The sequence below is a fragment of the Zingiber officinale genome, chromosome 2A (genome assembly GCF_018446385.1).
Source record: "Zingiber officinale cultivar Zhangliang chromosome 2A, Zo_v1.1, whole genome shotgun sequence".
NCBI classification, from domain to species: domain Eukaryota; kingdom Viridiplantae; phylum Streptophyta; class Magnoliopsida; order Zingiberales; family Zingiberaceae; genus Zingiber; species Zingiber officinale.
Genome location: NC_055988.1, coordinates 103,221,671 through 103,242,458, shown reverse-complemented (window position 1 = coordinate 103,242,458; position 20,788 = coordinate 103,221,671). Strand labels below are relative to the sequence as shown.

The 20,788-nt window shown below is 36.6% G+C and overlaps 1 protein-coding gene and 1 long non-coding RNA gene across 2 annotated transcripts; both read left to right on the top strand.

Moving 5' to 3' along the window:
- Positions 1 to 6,564: 6,564 nt before the first annotated feature.
- Positions 6,565 to 7,648, top strand: LOC122039843. The gene is made up of 3 exons (XR_006128404.1): positions 6,565 to 7,117; positions 7,195 to 7,262; positions 7,499 to 7,648. It is a non-coding gene; the product is annotated as an uncharacterized LOC122039843 (long non-coding RNA).
- Positions 7,649 to 17,241: 9,593 nt separating this feature from the next.
- LOC122041795 (40S ribosomal protein S4-1) lies at positions 17,242 to 19,817 on the top strand. The gene is made up of 5 exons (XM_042601601.1): positions 17,242 to 17,361; positions 18,241 to 18,318; positions 18,408 to 18,588; positions 18,707 to 18,804; positions 19,189 to 19,817. Exons 1-5 carry the CDS (start codon positions 17,359 to 17,361, stop codon positions 19,627 to 19,629), a joined length of 801 nt encoding a protein of 266 aa, XP_042457535.1. The 5' UTR covers positions 17,242 to 17,358; the 3' UTR covers positions 19,630 to 19,817.
- Positions 19,818 to 20,788: the final 971 nt, after the last annotated feature.

Below are 20,788 nucleotides of genomic sequence, written 5' to 3'. Positions count from 1 at the left end.
CACTGATCTCAGGATCAAGTTTACCAAATCAATTTAGACACATTAATTAATTCAGAAATAATTAATTCAAACATTAAAATAAAGTTAAATTCAAAAAATAATGAAATAGATTTAGATAAAATCAATAAATACCTTAATAAAGTATTTAATAACCTTGACAATAAAATTCTATCCAAAATCAAGATAATTTAATTAACAAAAATTAAATTTTAAAGATAACTAATCTAATAAATTCAACTAATAATATAAACTTAAAAGACAAAAAAAAATATAAGGATAAATTCAAACATTTAAATAAAACCAAAACTGAATTTAATAAATTCAAAATTAAACATTAAAGAAAATTCAAATTTAAATATTAAAGAAAATTCAAAATTAACAGTTAATAAAAAATTATGAGATAAACCTTTAAAGAAATATAATTCAAATTTAAAAACTAATAACAACTTAAACACTAAAAATCTTTACTTAATAAAATTAACATTGAAAGAAAATTTAAGTATTAAATACACTCCTTTAAAGAAAGGAAAATTTGACCAATCTAATTAATTCAAAATTAAAAACTTAAATTTAAATTATAAATTAAAAATCTTAAAAGGAAAATCAATAATTTAGGAGAGGCTCCAAACTAGTTGGTACATCCAAAAATAACCTACTCGACACGGTAATTAGGATTAGAGTAAAAAGAGACAAAGTTTAACTTGACCTACGATACTGGTGAAGTTTTGGATGATAGTAGGTTAGGGAAGCTCAATCTATGCATGATTAGGAAAATATGACTTTGACCTAGTGCATTTGGCTGAGTGGAACTAACTGAAGCTACTCCTTACGAATCCTAACTTGTTAAACCAAGGTTTTGTACTAAGTTCAATGGATGATACTATTTGGAAAAACTCGAAGGCATAGTTACTCTAATGATGTTCAAGTAACTCACTATAGCCTAGAAGTATATTCAAAGAATGCTTGTTTGTTGAGTCTAAAGCCAAACCTAAATCTAACACAAAGTTAAACCAAACCCTAAAATTGAACTTAACTCATCTCACAAAAATTATAGGATTCCATGATTAAAAATATAAATCGGATGAAATGACTAAGGACTTAAAATTAAAAGTAAATTAAATTTTAATTAAATCAATTCAAATTAAATTTTAATTAAATCAATTCAAATTAAATTTTAATTAAATTAAAATAAAATAAATTATTTCTATTTTTTAAAAACAAAATATTTTAAAATATATTCTAACTTTTTAAAATAAATTATTTTTTAAAAATTATGTTAAATTATAATTTTCTTTAAAAATTATTTTAACATAAAATTATTTTAAATAATTTAAACTTAAAATTTATTTTAACTTTCAAAATTATTTTAAAAAATATTTTAACTTAAAAATCATTTTAACTTAAAAACCATTTTAACTTTAAAAACTATTTTCAATTATTCTTTTTTTTTAAATCATTTTAACTTAAAAATTATTTTAACTTAAACAATTATTTTAATTTATTTAAAACTATTTTAAAAAATATTCTAACGTTTAAAAAGGAATTATTTTTTAAAAATTATTTTAACTTATAATTTTCTTTAAAAATTAATTTAACATAAAATTATTTAAAATAATTTAAACTTAAAAATTATTTTAACTTTTAAAATTATTTTAAAAATATTTTAACTTAAAAATCATTTTAACTTAAAAATTATTTTAACTTCAAAAATTATTTTGAATTATTTTAAAAACAGTTTAACTAAAAAATAGTTTTAATTTTAAAAATTATTTTAACTTAAAAAAATATTTTAAATAATTTTAAAAATCATTTTAGCTTAAAAATAATTTTAATTTAAAAAATTATTTTAACTATTTTAAAAATTATTTTAACTGAAAAATTATTTAAAAAATTGTTTTAACTTAAAAATATTTTTAAAAATTATTTTAACTTAAAAATTATTTTAACTTAAAAATTATTTTAAAAATGATTTTAACCTAAAAATTATTTTAATATAAAAATTGTTTTAACTTAAAAATTATTTTAAAAAATTATTTTAACATTAAAATTATTTTATCTTAAAAATTATTTTAACATTAAAATTATTTTTTAAAAAAAAATTAACTTAAAAATTATCTTTAAAACTTATTTTAACTTAAAAATTTATTTTAACTTACAAATTTTAATTATTTTAAAAAATACTTTTGAAAATTATTTTAAAAATACTTTAAAAAACCATTTTGAAAATTTTTTTAAAAATCATTTTTAAAAAATCATTTAAAAAATTTTAAAGAAAACTTTAAAAAATCATTAAAAAAACTTTAAACTTTAAATCAAAATTCAATTAACCTTAACTTTAAACTTAATTAAACAATAATAATAATAATAGGCTCCGAACCAAGTAAAATTAGTTTGTGTTAGCATTGTCTTTCATATTTCCATTGCGTACTCGATTCAAATTTTTCGATTGCTATTCACCCCCCCCCCCCCCCTCTCCCCTCTAGCTACTTCCACAATCCAACAGAAACTTTAACATGTAAAATGTTAGTTTTCCTACAAAACAAAGTAAGAAAAATAGTAAATAATAGTAAAGTAATATATAACCTTTGACAGCCTTCAGATTGCCCAATTTTGACTTTCAGATTTCCTTCGGAAACCTTAGGTTGAACCGATGTCTACTGTTCACTCTTCGGGGAATGTGTCCTCACCTACTTCTCTCAGGAGAGTTACCTTTTGTCAGACTGGTCCTCCAGACCGACTGGACTTTTGCTCAGCGCTCTAGACTTCAAGTCTTCATACTAGACGTCTGCTCTATGACCCGTCCAGACTTTCACCTGGTCCACGACCACTAGGATTTTCACCTAGAGTCCTCAACTCAAGGATTTCACCCAAAGTATTAGACCCACCAAGACTTTGTCTTGCCTAACCGCAGTTAGGACTTTCCACAACCTAGGGTTACCACCCCATAGGACCTAGGGTTACCTCCCCCTAGGATTTTCCACCTGCCTAGAATCCACTACGACTTTTCCTAAGAACACTTAGGACTTTCCTATAAGCTCAATCACACTTGTTAGATAACAAGTAGCATTAACTTTGAACCCTTTGCAATAATCAAAACTTAGGTTCGATCGTCTGGTGCTCCCTACACCAACAGTTTCTAGTCTTGGAAAGATAAAAACTAATTAATACTCTTATTTTATATTGTGTTTACCCCATTTAATAGGGTATACTTTCTTTCTAGACTAACACATTTTAGTGAAAAAGTACAAAAAAAACCTCAGATGAACAATGCTTGAGGCGCCTCTTGGCGATTGGAGGTGCCCTGGAGAAAAAGGCATTGAGGCGCCTCTTGGCAGTTGGAGGTGCCCTGAAGAGAGGGTTGGAGGCACCTCAGAGGTGTTAGAGGCACCCTCGCATAGGATAAGAGCAAAGCTCGCAAAGACCATCTAGTTCACTACGGTCGGAGGTTGGAGGCACCTCAAAGGTCGATGAAGGTGCTCTCAGAAGGATAAAAACCACTGAAAGTGGAGTTTATTGACTCTGAAGCAGAGGGGATGAGAGTTGATGTTAGAGGCACCCTCAACAACCTATAAAAGGAGGATTGAAGTTGCTCTTTGTACAACAACTAATATTCATTCGATCCAAGTGTCCTTCTAAGCTATACTGCTAGTTCAAAGAAGTCGTTCTGCCACTGAGCTGCTCCTCTGAGTTGTCCGACCATTTTTGATAGATCGACAGCAACACACGAGCAGTTGCCGAAAGCTCTGAACTAAGTAAAAATGACTGAGTTTTTCCTTATGCTCTTTTCAGTTTAAATTTTCCGCTATGATTGTATTTTAAAATTTTAAAATAACTCTGTTTTCAAAAATATATGATTCATCCCCCCCCCCCCAACCTCTCATGTGCTGATGAGCCAATATAGCTGATGTAAGATTTGAGTTGACGGATCTAGATGACTATGGCAGATAGGGAGAGAAATGACAAAAGAAGAATACACCAGTGTTGGAGAATGAGTGGATGTAGACTAAGAGTAGACACCTCCTTTGAGTAGATCTTGATGGATAATAGCCCCCATACAAGGATCCTTCACCTGAAATGTAGAGGAAGAGAAAATAATAATGGCATCATTAGTTTTACAGAGTTGGGAGACGAACAAAAGGTTCTTATTAATTGATGGAATACAAAGTGCATTGGGAAACTTCAAAGAAGAAGGGGTAGAGGGTGGTAAGAGACAATCTATGTGAGTAATGGGAAGTCCAGCACCATCACCGACAACAACACTATCAGAACTAACATACGGAGCATACATAGAGAGATTGGAGAGGTCATAAGTCACATGATGGGTGACGCCAAAGTCTAAGATCCAATCAGATGAAGAGGGCGATGCTATAGTGTAGGCAGCAATTGACGGAGTAGACGATCCATACATAGCACAAGATGAGCGAGTGGGTGGTACAGGAGTAGGAGCGAGCTAATATGAAAAATCAGGGCAGCACCGAGCAAAGTGACCATGACGCTGCACAATTGACAACATTAAAGATACAGGCATAAGACACGTTGCCCCTGTGCTGGAGAGTGCAGTTGTTGTTGTGGCTAGGAGGACTACCGACCAATGGGACTAGCACCTGTGAGGATGAGCTGTGACAAGTGGGTAAGGCGGTCGACGTAAGGAGATAGCAGATCGGAAGGTGGGGTAGGCAGTGGCCCGTAAGAGTGATTTGTGCATCCCTATAAGCGGCAAGATGATCTTCATGATTGAGGAGCTTCTCATGGAGTTCCTTAAATGATGTTGCAGTGTCTTGGGCTTGAATGGCATGGGCGAGTTCCTTATACTCATCATCAAGACCATGAAGGATTTTGATGGTGAGGTCTTCAATGTCAAGAGGGGAATTCATGAGCGACAGTTCATCAGACTTGGATTTGATAAACTACATAAATTCAATGATAGATTGAGAGGCTTTGATTAGATTGTAAAGTTGTGTTTTGAATTGTGTAATACGACCACGAGAGGGCGTGCAATAAGTGAAAGAAAGAGTATTCCAAGATATGAGGTCTTCAATGTCAAGAGGGGCATTCATGACTGCTAGTTCATCAGATTATCACAAGATGTGTGAGCAACAACAATGAACGAAATTAAGGATGGAGAAAGAGATCCAATAATAACATTAAATATGAGTTGATCCTGGCAGATCCAAGTATGATATGCAAGATTAGGAATCTGAGCACTATCGATAGTACGTAGTTTGTCTGGACAAGAGTGAGAACCATCAACAAAGCCAAGAAGATCATGACTGGTGAAGAGGGTCGTGAACTAAAGACGCCATGAAGATAGTTGGAGGAAGTCAACTTTAATGGCACATGAGTAGCAACATTACATGAGATCAGGTTGGTCGTAGAGGCAACCATAAGAGCAATCGGAAAAAAAAAATAATCTAAGAGGGTGAGCATCGACAGTGGCGTGGTTAGAATTAGGGTCTGTGGCATAGGCGAGAGACTCTGATACTATGAAAGAGTATTGAGATAATATATTTTTTTATCAATACAGAATGATGTTACAAGCTATATTTATATACATCATAAAGAAAAAACTAAAGAGGAACATATACATAAAAATATATAAAAGATTTATGCATAATATATTTTAAGATATCCTAATACGGTATACATCATAAGAAAATGGTAGAGAGCTACATAAGCACATAAAAAACTTCAAATTCAATATCAATATTGTCTAAGGTCAAGTATTTATGTTATGTTTATTAGAGGAAAGGAAATGGAGTTACTAGCGAGAAAAGATCATGAGAGGAGAGGAGAGGAGAGGAGGAAAAGAAAGAAAAATAAGAGTGAGAAAATCACGAGAGAAGAGGAGAGGAGAGGAGAGAAAGAAAGAAAAATAAGAGTGAGAAAATCAGAAATGTCCATAGTGAGAAGGAAAAAGGAAGAAATAATAAACAAACGCGGGACATTCATAGTCATGAATCACGGTTAGGCCTTAAGCTTGTGACCTATACTAGCTGGCCAGAGATGGATCTTAACCATGATTGTACTAAGCTCTAGTTCATTATCTATGCAAATTTTTTATTTAGCTCATTAAAAGTATTGGACAATCTTATAGTTAGAGATAGAGGGAAAAGATCTAAATTTATTAAAAAAAAAATAAAGTCAGACTTATCTATTGAATTGACTTGAGCTAATAATCTCAGATTGTCAAGCAAGGAAGGAAGAACTGCTTAGGATGCTTAGTTGATTGAAAAACTGAGCTACCTTGTATGCTCGACTCTCGACTTCGAGTGCAAACTCCCGACTGTCGAGTCAAAGTGTAGACTTCCGACTACCGAGTCTGAGTGCAGTGTAAAATACCGAAAATAGGCGAATATTAATAAGGGAATTTTCCGAAATTTTTGGAAATTTTTCGGAAATTTTTCGGAGCTCGTATGGACGAGTTAACGGGGATAAAATTTGGGTTCCGGGAAAGCCTGTTTAGGCTACCCATTTAAGTGAGGGAAAGTTTAATTTCAAAAATTCTTTTACGTTTTCTTATTTAGTTTTCTTATTTCTTTTTCCTATTTTCTTCCGCCTCCTCCCCCGCGTGCTCGACGCCGCGGCCGACTCCTCCTTTGCCCTAACCGTCGCCGCGGGCGGTTTCTTCTTGCTTTTCTTTTATTTCATTCCCCTAAGCCCCGACGCCGTGCCTTATTTCCTCTGCGCCGGATCTTTCCTCTTCCTCGCGTGCCTAGCCGACATTTTTCTTCCCTCTGTGCTGCCACCGAACTCAACAACCGACGCCGACTTCACTGCCGGCGCCGCCCGATTACTGACTGCTCGTTTCTCCTCTCTTCTTCGGCCATCTCCGCATGGACGCACCTCGGCAGAGCACCCCCTTCACTGATCTCTCTGTCAGTTTGATCGCGCCGGCACCGTGTGTTCATTTCGTTGTGCCCTAGATTCCGATGCGTGGTCGCCGCCGCACGGAGCAGCGCCGACCATCGTTGGAGATTTCTTGCTTCTGTGCCCTAGCCTTGGTCCATTGCCGACGCCAGGTCCAACAGCCATCTGCTGTGCCTTAGACTCCACTGACGGGTCTTCCTGCTTCGCCACCAGCTGCCGGTAGAGAGAAAAACAAGGGCTATCGAGTTGGGTAAGGCAAATAAAGAGGTGTTTGGATTTTGGATGTTGGAGTTGGATCATGTGTTAATTGTTTCTGGTTTCCGGCAGCAAGGTTTTCAGCCGTGTCAATTGGAAATTCTTCGACCTTGGATTAATAGTGATACATCCAGATTTAGGTGAGTTTAGAGATGATTCCATTCTACATTGAATTTCATTAATAGTAATGGATAGTACCAGTTGATTAGTTTATATTAGATTGATAAATGAGTTTGTTGTATTCCATTTGGATAAGTTAATTGATGATCCAATTAGGGTTTATAATTGGGTTTGTATTTAAGTTAGATTCCAGGGATTTTATTTAGCTAATTAATTTGTATATAATTAGCTAAACCTGTATGTCGTATTGATACAGGACTGTGACACGAGACAAGTATCTCGATTGCAGATTTGGACTTTCCTATTGGAGGCGGGTACTTTTGACTTTATGTCTTTGATATGCACAGTAGTGAATTTAACAAGTAGCAATAATTATGTTCTCTTATTTGTTTCGGTTAATCACTACTCGATACCCGTTACATGATTGATTGATTGCTTGTTTTGCATCTCATGTATTCCTTACCTGCTTATACATGCTTATAGGGGTAGTGATATACCATGCTTCACCATGTTCAGGACCTAGGTTTTATACCTTCTGTGTACCTTTGATTTGATTCGTTGACCTATGGTGCACTTTTATATATTTATGGATTAGTTCAGGATATTTTGTGGTTAGTGTCATGCATCATTTGCATGATTACATGCTGTGCGATAGTCCGCTCCATTATTGTTGAACACATCGCCAGTTACATGGATTTGCACACACCACCACTCATGGGTTAGTGGTCGATTCAGGCAGTGTGTGTGCAGCAAGGACTTTGTTTGGTTTCGTTGGTCCGCTTATGGGTAGCGTGATGCAACGTGTTAGCCGGCAGAGATTCCTCCCCGTCATCGTGTACCGGGAGATGAGAGCATTGCGCTCCCCCATTTATGATTTGAGGTAGGATGATAGGTGTACTCCGACAGCATCCTGTCCACTCGGCCACTCATCAGGAGTAGTGACGACAGAGTGCATGATTGTCACAGCCCTACCCACTCGGCCTCACTATTGTGTGTGAGATGATCGACTGGCGTCAGGGGTGACCAGGACGCATCATTGGCATCATATGCATGATGCATTTATTGCTTGTGCACGCATTTATATCGTATATTGTTTGGGCCATGTTTGACATCATCTGATTTCTATGCCACTGACTGCTTGTCCTTATACCAGTCTGGTTAGTTTTCTCCTGTTTACTTCAGTTGCATTTCATCCTTTTATATCAGGAGACTGTACGCATGATTAGTGCTAGATGTTAATTTCCCTACTTTGCATATCAGTTGTACCTGCTGAGTGTTGGACTCACCACGCCTCCATTGTTGTTATTTTTCAGGTTGAGGCTGTCCGGAGCAGTCCCAGTCGCTAGTCCCCATTGCACGTAGTGCTAGTCCTTTGCTGATCTCGAGTTGTTATTTTTTTTATCTCTATCAGACTATGTCTTAGTCTTGTATTGGTTTTACTTATGGATCTTGTATGGATTCTTATCGTAAATGGATTTTGGTATGATTTGGCTTTGTTCTACTACATGCTTGCCTGGACGGCAGAAGAGGTGAGTTCGTCGGATTTGTGTTTTATGAGTGTAGTGGAGTAGGAAAAATCGGATTTGAGTTTTATGAGTGTAGTGGAGTAGGGTTGTTTTCGAGTCATGGTATTACTGATTTGTTTATTTCTTATTAAACTGCGTGGAATGCCTGTGTGTTGTATTTTATTATCGTTGTTATTCCAGCCGCATGTGGCTGAGGTATATGGATATGTAGAAAGTTTCAGATTGTCCGCCATACAGGGGAGATGCTGTCGAAATTTCTTTGGACAGGGACTCCTCCGAGGCGTGACAGCAGACTTTGGACTGTTGAGTGAAGACTCCTAACTGCGAATGCAAAGTGGAAGAAAGAGTCATCGAGGCCAGCGTGATGCAGTTTCCTTAAAACATATTCATATTCTTCTGGTTATTCTATGTTACAATGTGTTGAGACCATGATGCCTGGCTAGAGGAGAGTGAATAATCGATCACCTACTTCGATTGCTTCCTACACTTGTTAGTGCACAGCGGAATACAAAAATAAACTAACAAGATGAAAGCTAACATATAAACAATAAGGATACAACAAACTAAATGGCGCGTTCATTTACATGGTTTGGAGATAACTTGCTCTTACTTCACGGCGTGTCCATAAGATGGACAAAACCTTGATTCATCGGCGGATCAATCCCCGGCTAACTCCGGCTAGCACAATCTCCTAGTTAGTGGAGAAAGCTCACAACTCTTGACCACAAGCACTTGGATCACAAGGAGAGTTTTGGAGACTCTAATAGGGGTTAACTACCTCTATTGTCGTCACCTAAGACAGCCACCCCGAGCTCTTTTAAATAGAGCTCGGGAGGAAAACACCAAGCTTTCCAATTACCAGTCTGCTAGCAAAGACACCAGTTGACTAACTGTTGGATCGCGACGGCCGGTTAGAAGGGGGGTTGAATAGCCTGAAAATAAAAATCAAACCCTTCTCGAACTCTTAAACTAACACTTGCATAAAATCGAAAAACAATAACTTAAAATAGAAAATACGATGCACCAGAGTTGACTTGGTTACAACCGGGAAGGTTGTTAATCCAAGGAGAATGATCATACTAAAAACTCCTTCAGGCGAAGAAGCCTCTTACAACGATGAAGCGCAGAAAACAGAAGCTTAACTACAGAGAAAGCGTACAAGTGTAGAAAGAATGAATTGCTTGAGTTGTTGAAAAAGCTTATGGACCAAGGCTAGTTCCGGGCACCCTAAGGGGGATAAACATTAACCCCCAACGTTCAGATCGAGTCAAAACTCGATCCGGTCTAAAAGTTAACTCCGAGAGGTCGGAAGGGTTCCGGGCGCCCCGGATTGTTCCGGGCGCCTCGGATAGCTCCGGGCGCCCCGGACGAAAAAGTCAACCTCATTGACTTTTTCCAGCCCAAGTCTTCTGCTCCGGCTCCGTTCGTCTCAGACCGAGTCTTCCGCTCGCTTGGGTGATCTCTGTCATCCGGAATAGGGCTCACCCGAGCAGGCTTCCGCTCCGGCTTCTCATCCCTTGGAATCGCCACGTGCTTCCTTCTGGTCCACCAGCATACTCATCCGCAGTTTTCGTCCCTCGGCCGCACCCCGTGCCGACCTTCTCACTAGCTGCTTCTCTTGCTCCTCGAGCAGTCTTCTGCTCTGGCTTCTCGTCCCTCGGAACCACCGCACACTTCCTTCTCGTCCTCCGGTGTACTCTTCCGTAGCGCCTCATCCCTCGGACGCACTGCGTGTCGTCCTTCTCGCTAGCTGCGTCTTTCGCTCGACTACCTGTGCTTCTAAGTTGCACACTTAGACACAAGGTTAAAAACACACAGAACCTAACTTAACTTGTTGATCACACCAAAACAACTTTGGGGTTCCAACACTAACCTCGTGTGAAATTCGACTGTTACATGCCAACGGCTCGATACCAGTCGACTGTTGTCAGAACCAGTCGACTGAACCCTACCAATCAACTGGTAAACCCTAACACTAGGGTTTTACTTGAGTACAATCACTCATGCACTTGTCCTCACCTGCACAACTCTCGACCTTGCCTTCTAGCCTCCTCCATCACCCTTGCATCCCTCAGATGTCTCCCCATCCTTCACGTTTTACCTTCAGGAGCTTCCATCAGCCTTGTCCTTATTGTTGGGTCTTCCATTGCCAAGAGCTCCTCGCTCCAGGATTTCAACCTTGCCAAGTCACACTTGGACTTACATTGCTAAGACTACATACTTGGATTTACACTGGCAAGACTCCACTTGGATTTTTCCTTTACCAATATCACACTTAAACTTTCTTTGTTGTACTTGCAGCCTGCACACTTACAAGCGCATATCAAATACATCAATAAACCTAACTTAAATTTTTGCTCAAACATTAAAACCTACAGTCACATAGATTGCTCCAACACGATGGACGTTTGTTTCTCAGGATATAATGGCAAAACCACTTACACATTCAAGCACTGATTGTTCATGGTGAACTGAGAGAAATCTGATTGTTAGCACAGACAAATCATTGAGTGGAAATGCACTGTGGAGAGAAGATTTGGGGAATGAAGGTGGATGAAGATTATTCTCTTTTTTGCTATAGCTTTTGCTTTCGCGGAGATTACGAAATCGTCATTAACAATAGTTAATGCTTCTGTTACCCTCTTGAGCAGCAAACAAAACTACTTGAACAAATTTTGCCCAATCGATCCGACATTCAACTTGTGCAAGTCATGCTCGCACATAAATCAATATGGTTCAGTGTAATCCAGACCTTGGATTTGTACTCACGCATTATAGAGTGCATCTCCCTATGAATTTATTCACACCATTCACACATGTGCAACAATATAAATCAACATTAAGATTTAAGACTATGAAACTAAAACTAAAGACTCATTCATAATGAAATCTTCTTATTCCACTATTCACATTTCTAACAAAAAGTCACTTAATCTCTTGAATCCGTCTCAGAATTGTTCGTCATGGTCCTTAGTGTGAGTTCGTGACCATGATGTTATCATTGATTATGAAGTAGGCCTATTCAACCGGTCGGTTAACCGATTAATCAGTTCTGGTTAATTTCGATTTATCATCGATTATGTAAAACTGGTTAACCGACCTGTATCCTTTCCGGTAATCGGTTCTAGTTGAACCGGTTCCGGTTGGTTAACCGGTTCAAATCGAGAACTGGTGGACTGCTGGGTAAGCGGGCTTGATTATGGTAAGTGGCCTTGATTATTGGGGTTTTTTAATACAAAATAAAAAAAACTCCTCCCGTGGTCATCTCTCTCTCTCCTCGACTCCACGTCTCCGCCCAAAATCGCAATTTGGCGATTTTTACCCTAGCCGACTGGTAGGCATCGTCGCAGACGTCGAGTCACCGGCGTTGTCCAAGAGCAGTCTCCGCCACCCGCCATTTGGTCTACTGTGTCGATTGGTGCTGGCGTGCTGTTGTATTACCGACGTAATCGACGATGGTTCGACCTTCTTCCAAGCAGAAGGAACAAGAAGCTCCAATCGCATCAAATCATAGGTCACCACGCCACCGTCGATCATCGTCACCAACTCTGTCAGAGCGTGTAGAAGCAATCACATTCACAGAGGTATCACCGTTATCACTGATTCACCGTAGGTCCATAGCAGAAGAAAAAAAAGCTATTGTTTTCTCTTTTTGAAACTTAGATTTCAAAATAGAAGCAACATGAAGAATTAGTTGTGCTCAATATATTGCAGAATGACCCAATGGCAACTGAAGAATCTAATAAGAACATTGAGAGTGACGGTAACTCTGGCTCACGATCGACTTAAGATATCAAAAACAAATGAAAAAGAGCTGGAGGTGGTGTTGGTTCTCGAAAGAAGCATTCATTCATTTGGGAGCATTTTGAAACTTATATTGATAAAGATGATGGAATTCAAAGGGCAAGGTGTTTGCATTGCAGTCATGTTTACTATGTAGATCCAAGCAAAAATGGAACTACATCTCTGAGACAACATATTCCTAAGTGTCCAAACAATCCTCTCAATAGAAAGGACTTAAAGGTAATACAAAGTCAATTAACTTTTGTTGGAAGACAAGTTGATGAGGTGTCTGGCAAAGTAAAAGCCAATTTACAGGCTTGGAAATTCGATCAAACCACAGTTAGAAATGTTGTTTCTTATATGATCATAGTAGATGATTTGCCTTTTAGATTTGTGGAGGGTAAGAGTTTTCAATACTTAATGAGTGTGGCTTGCCCTTCATTTTCTGTTCTATCTCGGTCTACTGTTACTAGGGATTGCTATAAGTTATATATGGAAGAAAAGGATAAATTGAAGTCGTTTATTAAAAATGAAAGTTGTAGGATTTGTTTGACGCCTGATACTTCGACTTCAAAACAAAAGGAATGTTATATGTGCATAACTGTCCATTTTATTGATACTGACTTTAATATGCATAAGTGAATTTTGAATTTTTGTCCTGTCTCTAATCATAAAGGCAATGATATTGGTGAATTGATTTATAAATGCTTGCTAGATTGGGGCATTAATAATGTGCTCACCGTGACAGTTGATAATGTAAGTTCAAATGACACGGCAATTTTGTATTTGAAAAGAAAATTTATGAACCGACCTAATTGGGGGGGGGGGGATGTCTCATGTTAGGAGTTTAGCACATATTCTGAATTTGATTGTCAAAGATGAGTAGAAAATAATAGATGAATCAATGGAGAATATAAGGGCAGCCATAAAATATATAAGAATGTCTCCTGCTAGGATTGGAAAATTCAAAGAAACAACTTTACTTGAAAACATTAAGTACAAGAAGTACCTTGCTTTAGATGTTCCAACTAGATGGAATTCCACATACATCATGCTTTCCTCATCTTTAAATTATATTCGAGTTTTTCAATCTTATGCTGAGAAGCATGGTGATATGGTAGTAACTCTAAAAGTAGATGACCATAATGTACCTTCTAGTGAGGATTGGGATAATGCAAAGAACTTATGTGATTATTTGGAATATTTTTATCATGTCACTAATGAAGTTTCTGCCAGCAAGTATGTCACTTCAAATGATTTTGTGTCTCATATTAGTGAAATTTATGGTTTGATAAAAGAGTTGAAGAAGAGTCTTGATCTTAACACAAGTGCAATGGCATATTCTATGGGTGAGAAATTTGACAAGTATTGAGGGGATGTATCAAAGAGGAACAAAGTTGCTTTTATGACTACTGTTATGGATCCAAGACGAAAGTTGGGATACCTTTCTTTCATACTTACACATATGTATGAGAATGATATAGGTGGAACTTTATTTGATAGTGTAAAACGAGCCATGGAGGAGATGTATGATGATTATAAGAGATTGTATGGGTCGGGAGATTCTTCTATGACTTCATCATCACCTTTTGTTTCTTCAAGTTCACGAGAAGTTTCTGTTTTAGATGCAACAGATTCTTATGTTTGTGCAAGAAATAAAGAAAATGTCAAACATCAATTGGAAATGCAGTATCAGAAATCGAAAGCCAATATTATAACTGAATCAACTTCAAAATTGTAAAGGTATTTGGTTGAGCTAGATCATCCATATACAAAAGGGTTTGATATCTTATCTTGGTGGAGGAATAACAAGGCAAGATTTCCTATACTTTCTGAGATGGCTCGCGATTTGCTTGTCATACCAATTTCTACGGTAGCCTCAGAATCAACATTTAGCACTGGAGGTAGGGTATTAGATTTTTTTAGGAGTTCCTAGAATCATGCAAGCGTTGATTTGTGCTCAAGATTAGTTTCGGGCTACTGGGTCTCCAATGACAGTTGAGGAAAATTTATTAGAGTTACAAAAATTTGAAGCAGGTATTATGTTTGACTATTTTAGTTTTTGTAATGTTTGATTTATATGAAATAAAGTATTAATATATATTTTTGGTTGTAGAATTGAAACCATCAGAAAATGATTGTACTTTCTTCGATAATTTGTAGCGGCTTCTCTCTATCAAGATCATTATGCAGAATTGAGAAGTGATTAAGCGAATCAAGTGAAAGACAAGTTTTACCTAACAAAAATGCTTATTTTACTTATTCTATTGTCAATCATTGCTTAATGCTTATCGTCAATTCGTTGAAGGTTTTGTAATATCTATTCTATCAACACTTGAAAAATTCTAAATGTGTTGTGTGTGGATGTAATGTAGGGTAGGCCATGATCGGCCTCGGCATGGACCCCTTTTGATCATGATTATGATTTTGGTCTTCATCTTTCGGCAATATGTGTCTTTTAGAAATCTTGAATTTGTGTTAGACAAAGAGACAATGTTTGATGTGTAACATGTGTTGTGTTGAACTGTTGTGTTGAGCTGTTGATGTGAATTGTGATTGCTCATCAGTTTATTTAGCCATCAATTATGTTAAAGAGACTCTTTAGCTTTTCATACAGTCTAAGTGTCTAATTAATTCTGCAATAACATATTTGAATGTTCATAAGAATTGTATTCATCCACAAAATATAGACCTAAAAGTTACTGAAGATAATTGTTACGGTGAGGCTTTTTTCCCGAAGCGTATTATTATTTCACTATTGCCTCATTGTATGGAAAGATGATTAAATTTGACAATGATCATTAGATTTGGGTTGGAGAGGCTCTTTGGCTTTTCATATAAGTCCGTCAAATTTTGTGATAACATATTTGAATGTTCATAAGATTCGTATTCATCAACAAAATATAGACCTAAAAGTTAATGAAGATAATCATTTCTGTGAATTTTTGTCCTGAAGTGTATTATTATCTCACTATTGCCTCATTGTATGGAAAGATGATTAAATTTGACAATAATCAAGTGTCATAGACTTTTACACGTTCTTATCTCTATATTTTGAAACTGCATTTTCTTTTGCTATCTTCTTCTTGAAAGTAGATTTGGTAATTGAACAGATGAAGAAGAGGTGTATTTGGAGCTGATATTAATGCATTTATTTGGGAGTTTAAAAACTGACTTTTCGAGAGATATTTGGAGCCTGGCTGATGTGTTGTTTTTTAGAATTTTTTGGGAAGATTGTTTTGTGCCGGTATTAGATTCTTTGAGCAGAATTTTCTTTAACATTATGGACTCTAATTTGGAATCAATGTTAAATATATGTGGTTGTTGATTTGGAGATGCTGAATTCTCTTTGTGCAGAATTTGTTAGGATATTAATATCTATGTGCTGGTTTGGGTTTCTGTTGGCACAAGTATTTCTCAGCTTGAGGCTATTTTTGGATTTTTTTTTTTATGGTGATCTTCTTCTAGTTTTCTGGTGTTTGGATTTTCTGGAGTTATGTTTCTAAAAATAAGTGCAAACATTTATGAAGATATGAAGCATGATACTCATAATGTATAATGTTTACAGTGCTGGAATTTTATTTCTGTGTATGATGTTGATATGTTATTATGATTGGCTGGATTTGAGAGAAGTTAAGTATTGAAATGACATGTTTCTTTGTCTTGTGGTTGGATTTCATACCCTTATGGAGTTTTCTGATAAGCTAATGGTTTTTTCATGGAGATTTTGTTTTTGGTTTTTGGTGGTTGGTTGTGTGATGGAAATGTGTTGATTTGTGGCTAAATTCTAGGTTGATGTATATATATTTTGTTTCGGGTTTCTCTTATGTTTGAATTTCTGTTAAGGGGAGTGTTTGGAAAAATTGTGATTGCTCATCGGTTTTAAGGAGAGTGTTTTAACCAGTTCTGAATAACCGGTTTATTGGTTTACCGATTAAACCAGCAAAAAAAAAAAAATCCAAACCGGAACCGAACTGGTAGATCGGTAAAAACCAGTTAACCGGAACCGTTTAAAACTGGTTAACCGGTTAATCAAAACCAGTAAACTACCGATTTCGATTCGATTTCTCGATTTTTTTGCACAGCCCTATTACGAAGCTCCTTGGGGGAGTTGTGAGAACCGTGATTTCTTTTGTTGATGATCAAAATTCGTTAGGGAGTTATTATGAGAAGGATGAAAATTTTATTATTCTCATGTTCGGACGAACAAATTATGAAACGAATCATTTTAAATTAAATAAATAAATAATTATATTTTTTCAGTCAATTCCTTTCTTTGTATGCGCTCTCGAGTAAACACATATAAATGGGTTGGTGGAGGCGATGGATAAGTGTATTCGCCTTTTATCATCTCGAGTAAACACATATAAAAGATAATATGAAAAATATAATATTGTTAGTAAAATTGATAAGAGAGTCTTCTGAGAATTTAAAAATCATATACCAAAAAAAATTGGATAGTAGAGAAAATAAATATAAACAAAGCATCCAATGATTTTAAAACTATTTAAATTTACTATGACATAAGATTAATGCTCTTTAAATAATATGGACGAGACTCATTTTTAATTATTATTTATTTTGGATAAAATATTTCTCTTTAAATGGGCTGGGCTTGACGGACCACAGTCTACAGAGAAAGATTCAAACCCGATCCAAGATAGCAATCATGCCCAAAATCGTCATTTAGCTCATTTTAGGGTTTTCTCCCAGCTATATTAGACACAGAAAGTGTCGTTGCCGATTTCCCAACAGGTGAGGCGGAACTCTGGAATTACTCCGAAGCTAGGAGCGAGCATCCGTTACAATGGTTCGTCTCTACCTTATTAGATTCTAGATGCATCTCTTTGCTCTTGATTTGTGTCTGTGTCTGGATAAATTGCTTGTTGTTTGTTTTGTCGGGTTTATTAACCATCTGTTTTTCTTTTGAATCACATCTCCTTGTGGAAAAGTTTCTTGTTTTATGAGTTTTGTGTTGATTTTTATCTAGTTTCTTGTGATAGTGCGTGGATATTATGCTAGCGAAGTGCTAGATGATTCTTCTTTTTCCTGCTGAGACAATCATTTCTCTTATGGCTGTCTCGCCTATATTGAGTCGATGTGATTTTCTAGGTGGCAATTTTAGATAAGCGACCTCCTATTCATGGACTTCGGCATGGGGTTATTAACTGCCTTTGTAAATAGTTTTTCTGTTAGAATACTTGAAATTCTGCCACTTTTGAGATATACTTTAACGGTTAATTAACTTTGTTTTATGTTTGGCTGCACGCGGATCTGGATCACCATTATCAAAACTTTAGAAAACGTTATATGGGTTGATAATTAAATGTGGAGCATTTTATTAGAATTTCCTGTTGCCTATATTTAGTGGGTTCAGGCAAACAAGTGTCTTGTCCTCTGAGTTCTAGTTCTAATAACGTGAGGAACGCAGTGTAATGCTGTACCATCTTCCTTACAATGGAACAATTTGTTTGACTTTCTTTTGTGCTGCTTGATTATAAATACAAGATCATTGATTCAAGGTCCAATATTTGCAACAAAGACGTAGGTCCTTGAGCAGTCGTTATAAAACTAGGTTTTTACCCATTCCTGCATTCTTATTGCTCAATGGCTGTTGCCTGGTTCTCATTGGTTTTTATTTGAAATTTGATCGTCCTTGGTTTTTGTTTTTGGTGGTGTTTATCTTCAGGCGAGAGGATTGAAGAAACATCTGAAACGGCTCAATGCCCCCAAGCATTGGATGTTGGACAAGCTTGGTGGGGCTTTTGTAAGTATAAATTTTTCCTTCCACATTTCTTTTTCATATTGTCTTTTTTGAGCAGTAACATTTATTAATGAATTTTGTTTCTCTATTAGGCTCCCAAGCCATCATCTGGCCCACATAAATCAAGGGAATGTTTACCCTTGATACTTATTTTGAGAAACAAGCTGAAATATGCTCTTGTATACCGTGAAGCCATTGCTATATTGATGCAACGCCATATAATGGTTGATGGAAAGGTTAGGACTGATAAGACATATCCAGCTGGTTTCATGGGTAGGTAGTCAATTTCCCTTCAATGGCTTATACACTTATTGTCTTGTGCCTAGTTTTATTCTGCAAGAAAAATTATTGAGACTAGTTTTGGGTTTTATTACTTGGTGTTAATCTGCAGATGTTGTGTCAATTCCTAAGACTAATGAGAACTTCCGTCTCCTTTATGACACCAAGGGACGCTTCCGTCTCCATTCTGTTAGGGATGAAGAAGCTAAGGTATCAACATTGTGTTTTATTCCTTTTACTGATACTTGTTGGGCATATCATGATAAAATGCTGATGACAATTACTACACGACACCAATTAGCTAATCATGACTTCTCATGAACTCTTTCATGTTTTGTTACTTGTCTAGCAAACCATATGGAATTGGAATAGTTGTACCAAAGAATACTTCCAAAACATGCAAACTTAGTGGGGATATGGGGGTTCATTTTATTTACTTGCTGTATTTAGGCTTAATGAGTTGATGGTAACTATATGCACGTAAAAATATAATTTGTATAGAAAGATAATTAGTTGTTTAAACTGATATTTGCTCATTATGCTTGAGAATTTTAACTTTTCAAAGCACTAAAATCATCCATTTTCCCCTTGAAGTTCAAGCTATGCAAGGTTAGATCTGTCCGATTTGGACACAAGGGCATTCCCTATTTGAACACCTATGATGGTCGCACCATCCGCTACCCAGACCCACTTATCAAGGCCAATGACACCATCAAATTTGACTTGGAGACCAACAAGATCGTAGACTTCATTAAGTTTGATGTTGGGAACGTTGTGATGGTGACTGGTGGGCGAAATACTGGCCGTGTTGGTGTGCTCAAGAACAGGGAGAAGCACAAGGGAAGCTTTGAGACGGTTCACATCCAAGATGCCACTGGGCATGAGTTTGCGACTCGCCTCGGAAATGTGTTCACCATTGGGAAAGGAACAAAGCCGTGGATATCTCTTCCCAAAGGCAAGGGTATCAAGCTAAGCATCATTGAGGAGGCAAGAAAGCGCTTGGCCGCTACTGCTGGAACTGCTGCCACTGCTTAGTTCTCATTTCTACAATTACCTGAATTTGCTTCCTTAGTTTATGCTATCTTATTATGCTATCTATCTATCTGGTTTATGGAGTTTGAGAACAAGAGTATGTTATTTCATAGAACATTTGACGCAAGTTGACAATTAGCGTTTGCTGGTTCTCACAATCGAATTCTATATTATTGCTTTGCTTCTATTAATTCTGTCCTTGCCGATTAACAATTCCATTATGAATTGCCACGAGCTAGTTTATCATCTCTGTGGCAAGCAACATTGAGTACACTGCTTCTTGTTGCACACGATCTCATCGCATGTGAGTACGCCGAAGCTCACCGCATGCGAGCGCAATGTTGCCCACTGGATTCGTGTTTCCTGTGACGTTGTTCGTCCAACAGGGGCTGAACTTGAGTTTGTCACCTAATTGAGGAGTGACATAATGTTGATGGACTCGCTTATCTTTCTTAGATGCATGAATATCTCAGCCCTGCACCTTGGGGCACAATGCTATGATAGAGGTAGGACGTTCTCACACAAGTTTGAAATTTATACAAGACATCTCATATGTATACGATGTTCGAACCACTTGTATGTTTACAGTGGTTGAACCACTTGTAATATTGGACCGTCTGAGAAGATTTATTTGTGCTTTTTAAATTTATCATGAAAATTACGTAGGATCAGTCACCTTAAGATTTATTTGTGCTTTTTAAATTTATCATGAAAATTATGTAGGATCAGTCACCTTAAATATTATAAAATTTGGGGGTTAATTATACTTAAATTTTAGTATAACGAGTCGATTTATATTTGCTATACTAGTTTGAAAATTGATGGTCGCTTGGTGGAATTGGTATTTGTACGAGCATTTATTTCATTAGGTTTTGGGATTAATTTTTTAGTGACATAACATATCTTGTTGGGTGTTTATGGCTCTATAGATTGACATAATTATAATAAATTCAGCTAGCCCTATAGTGACTAGTTTTATTCTATTTTATCGATCATCAGGGTAAATCAAAAATTACTCGTGATGGGAGGTCAAAAAGCCCGGTAACCGACGTGCGTCTCATTTGGAGAAAAAATTTCTACAAATTCATGATAATTAGGGATCAAATCGTGGGTGTTTGGATGACAACTTAGATACCCTGCCACTGCACCATAATCCCGAGGC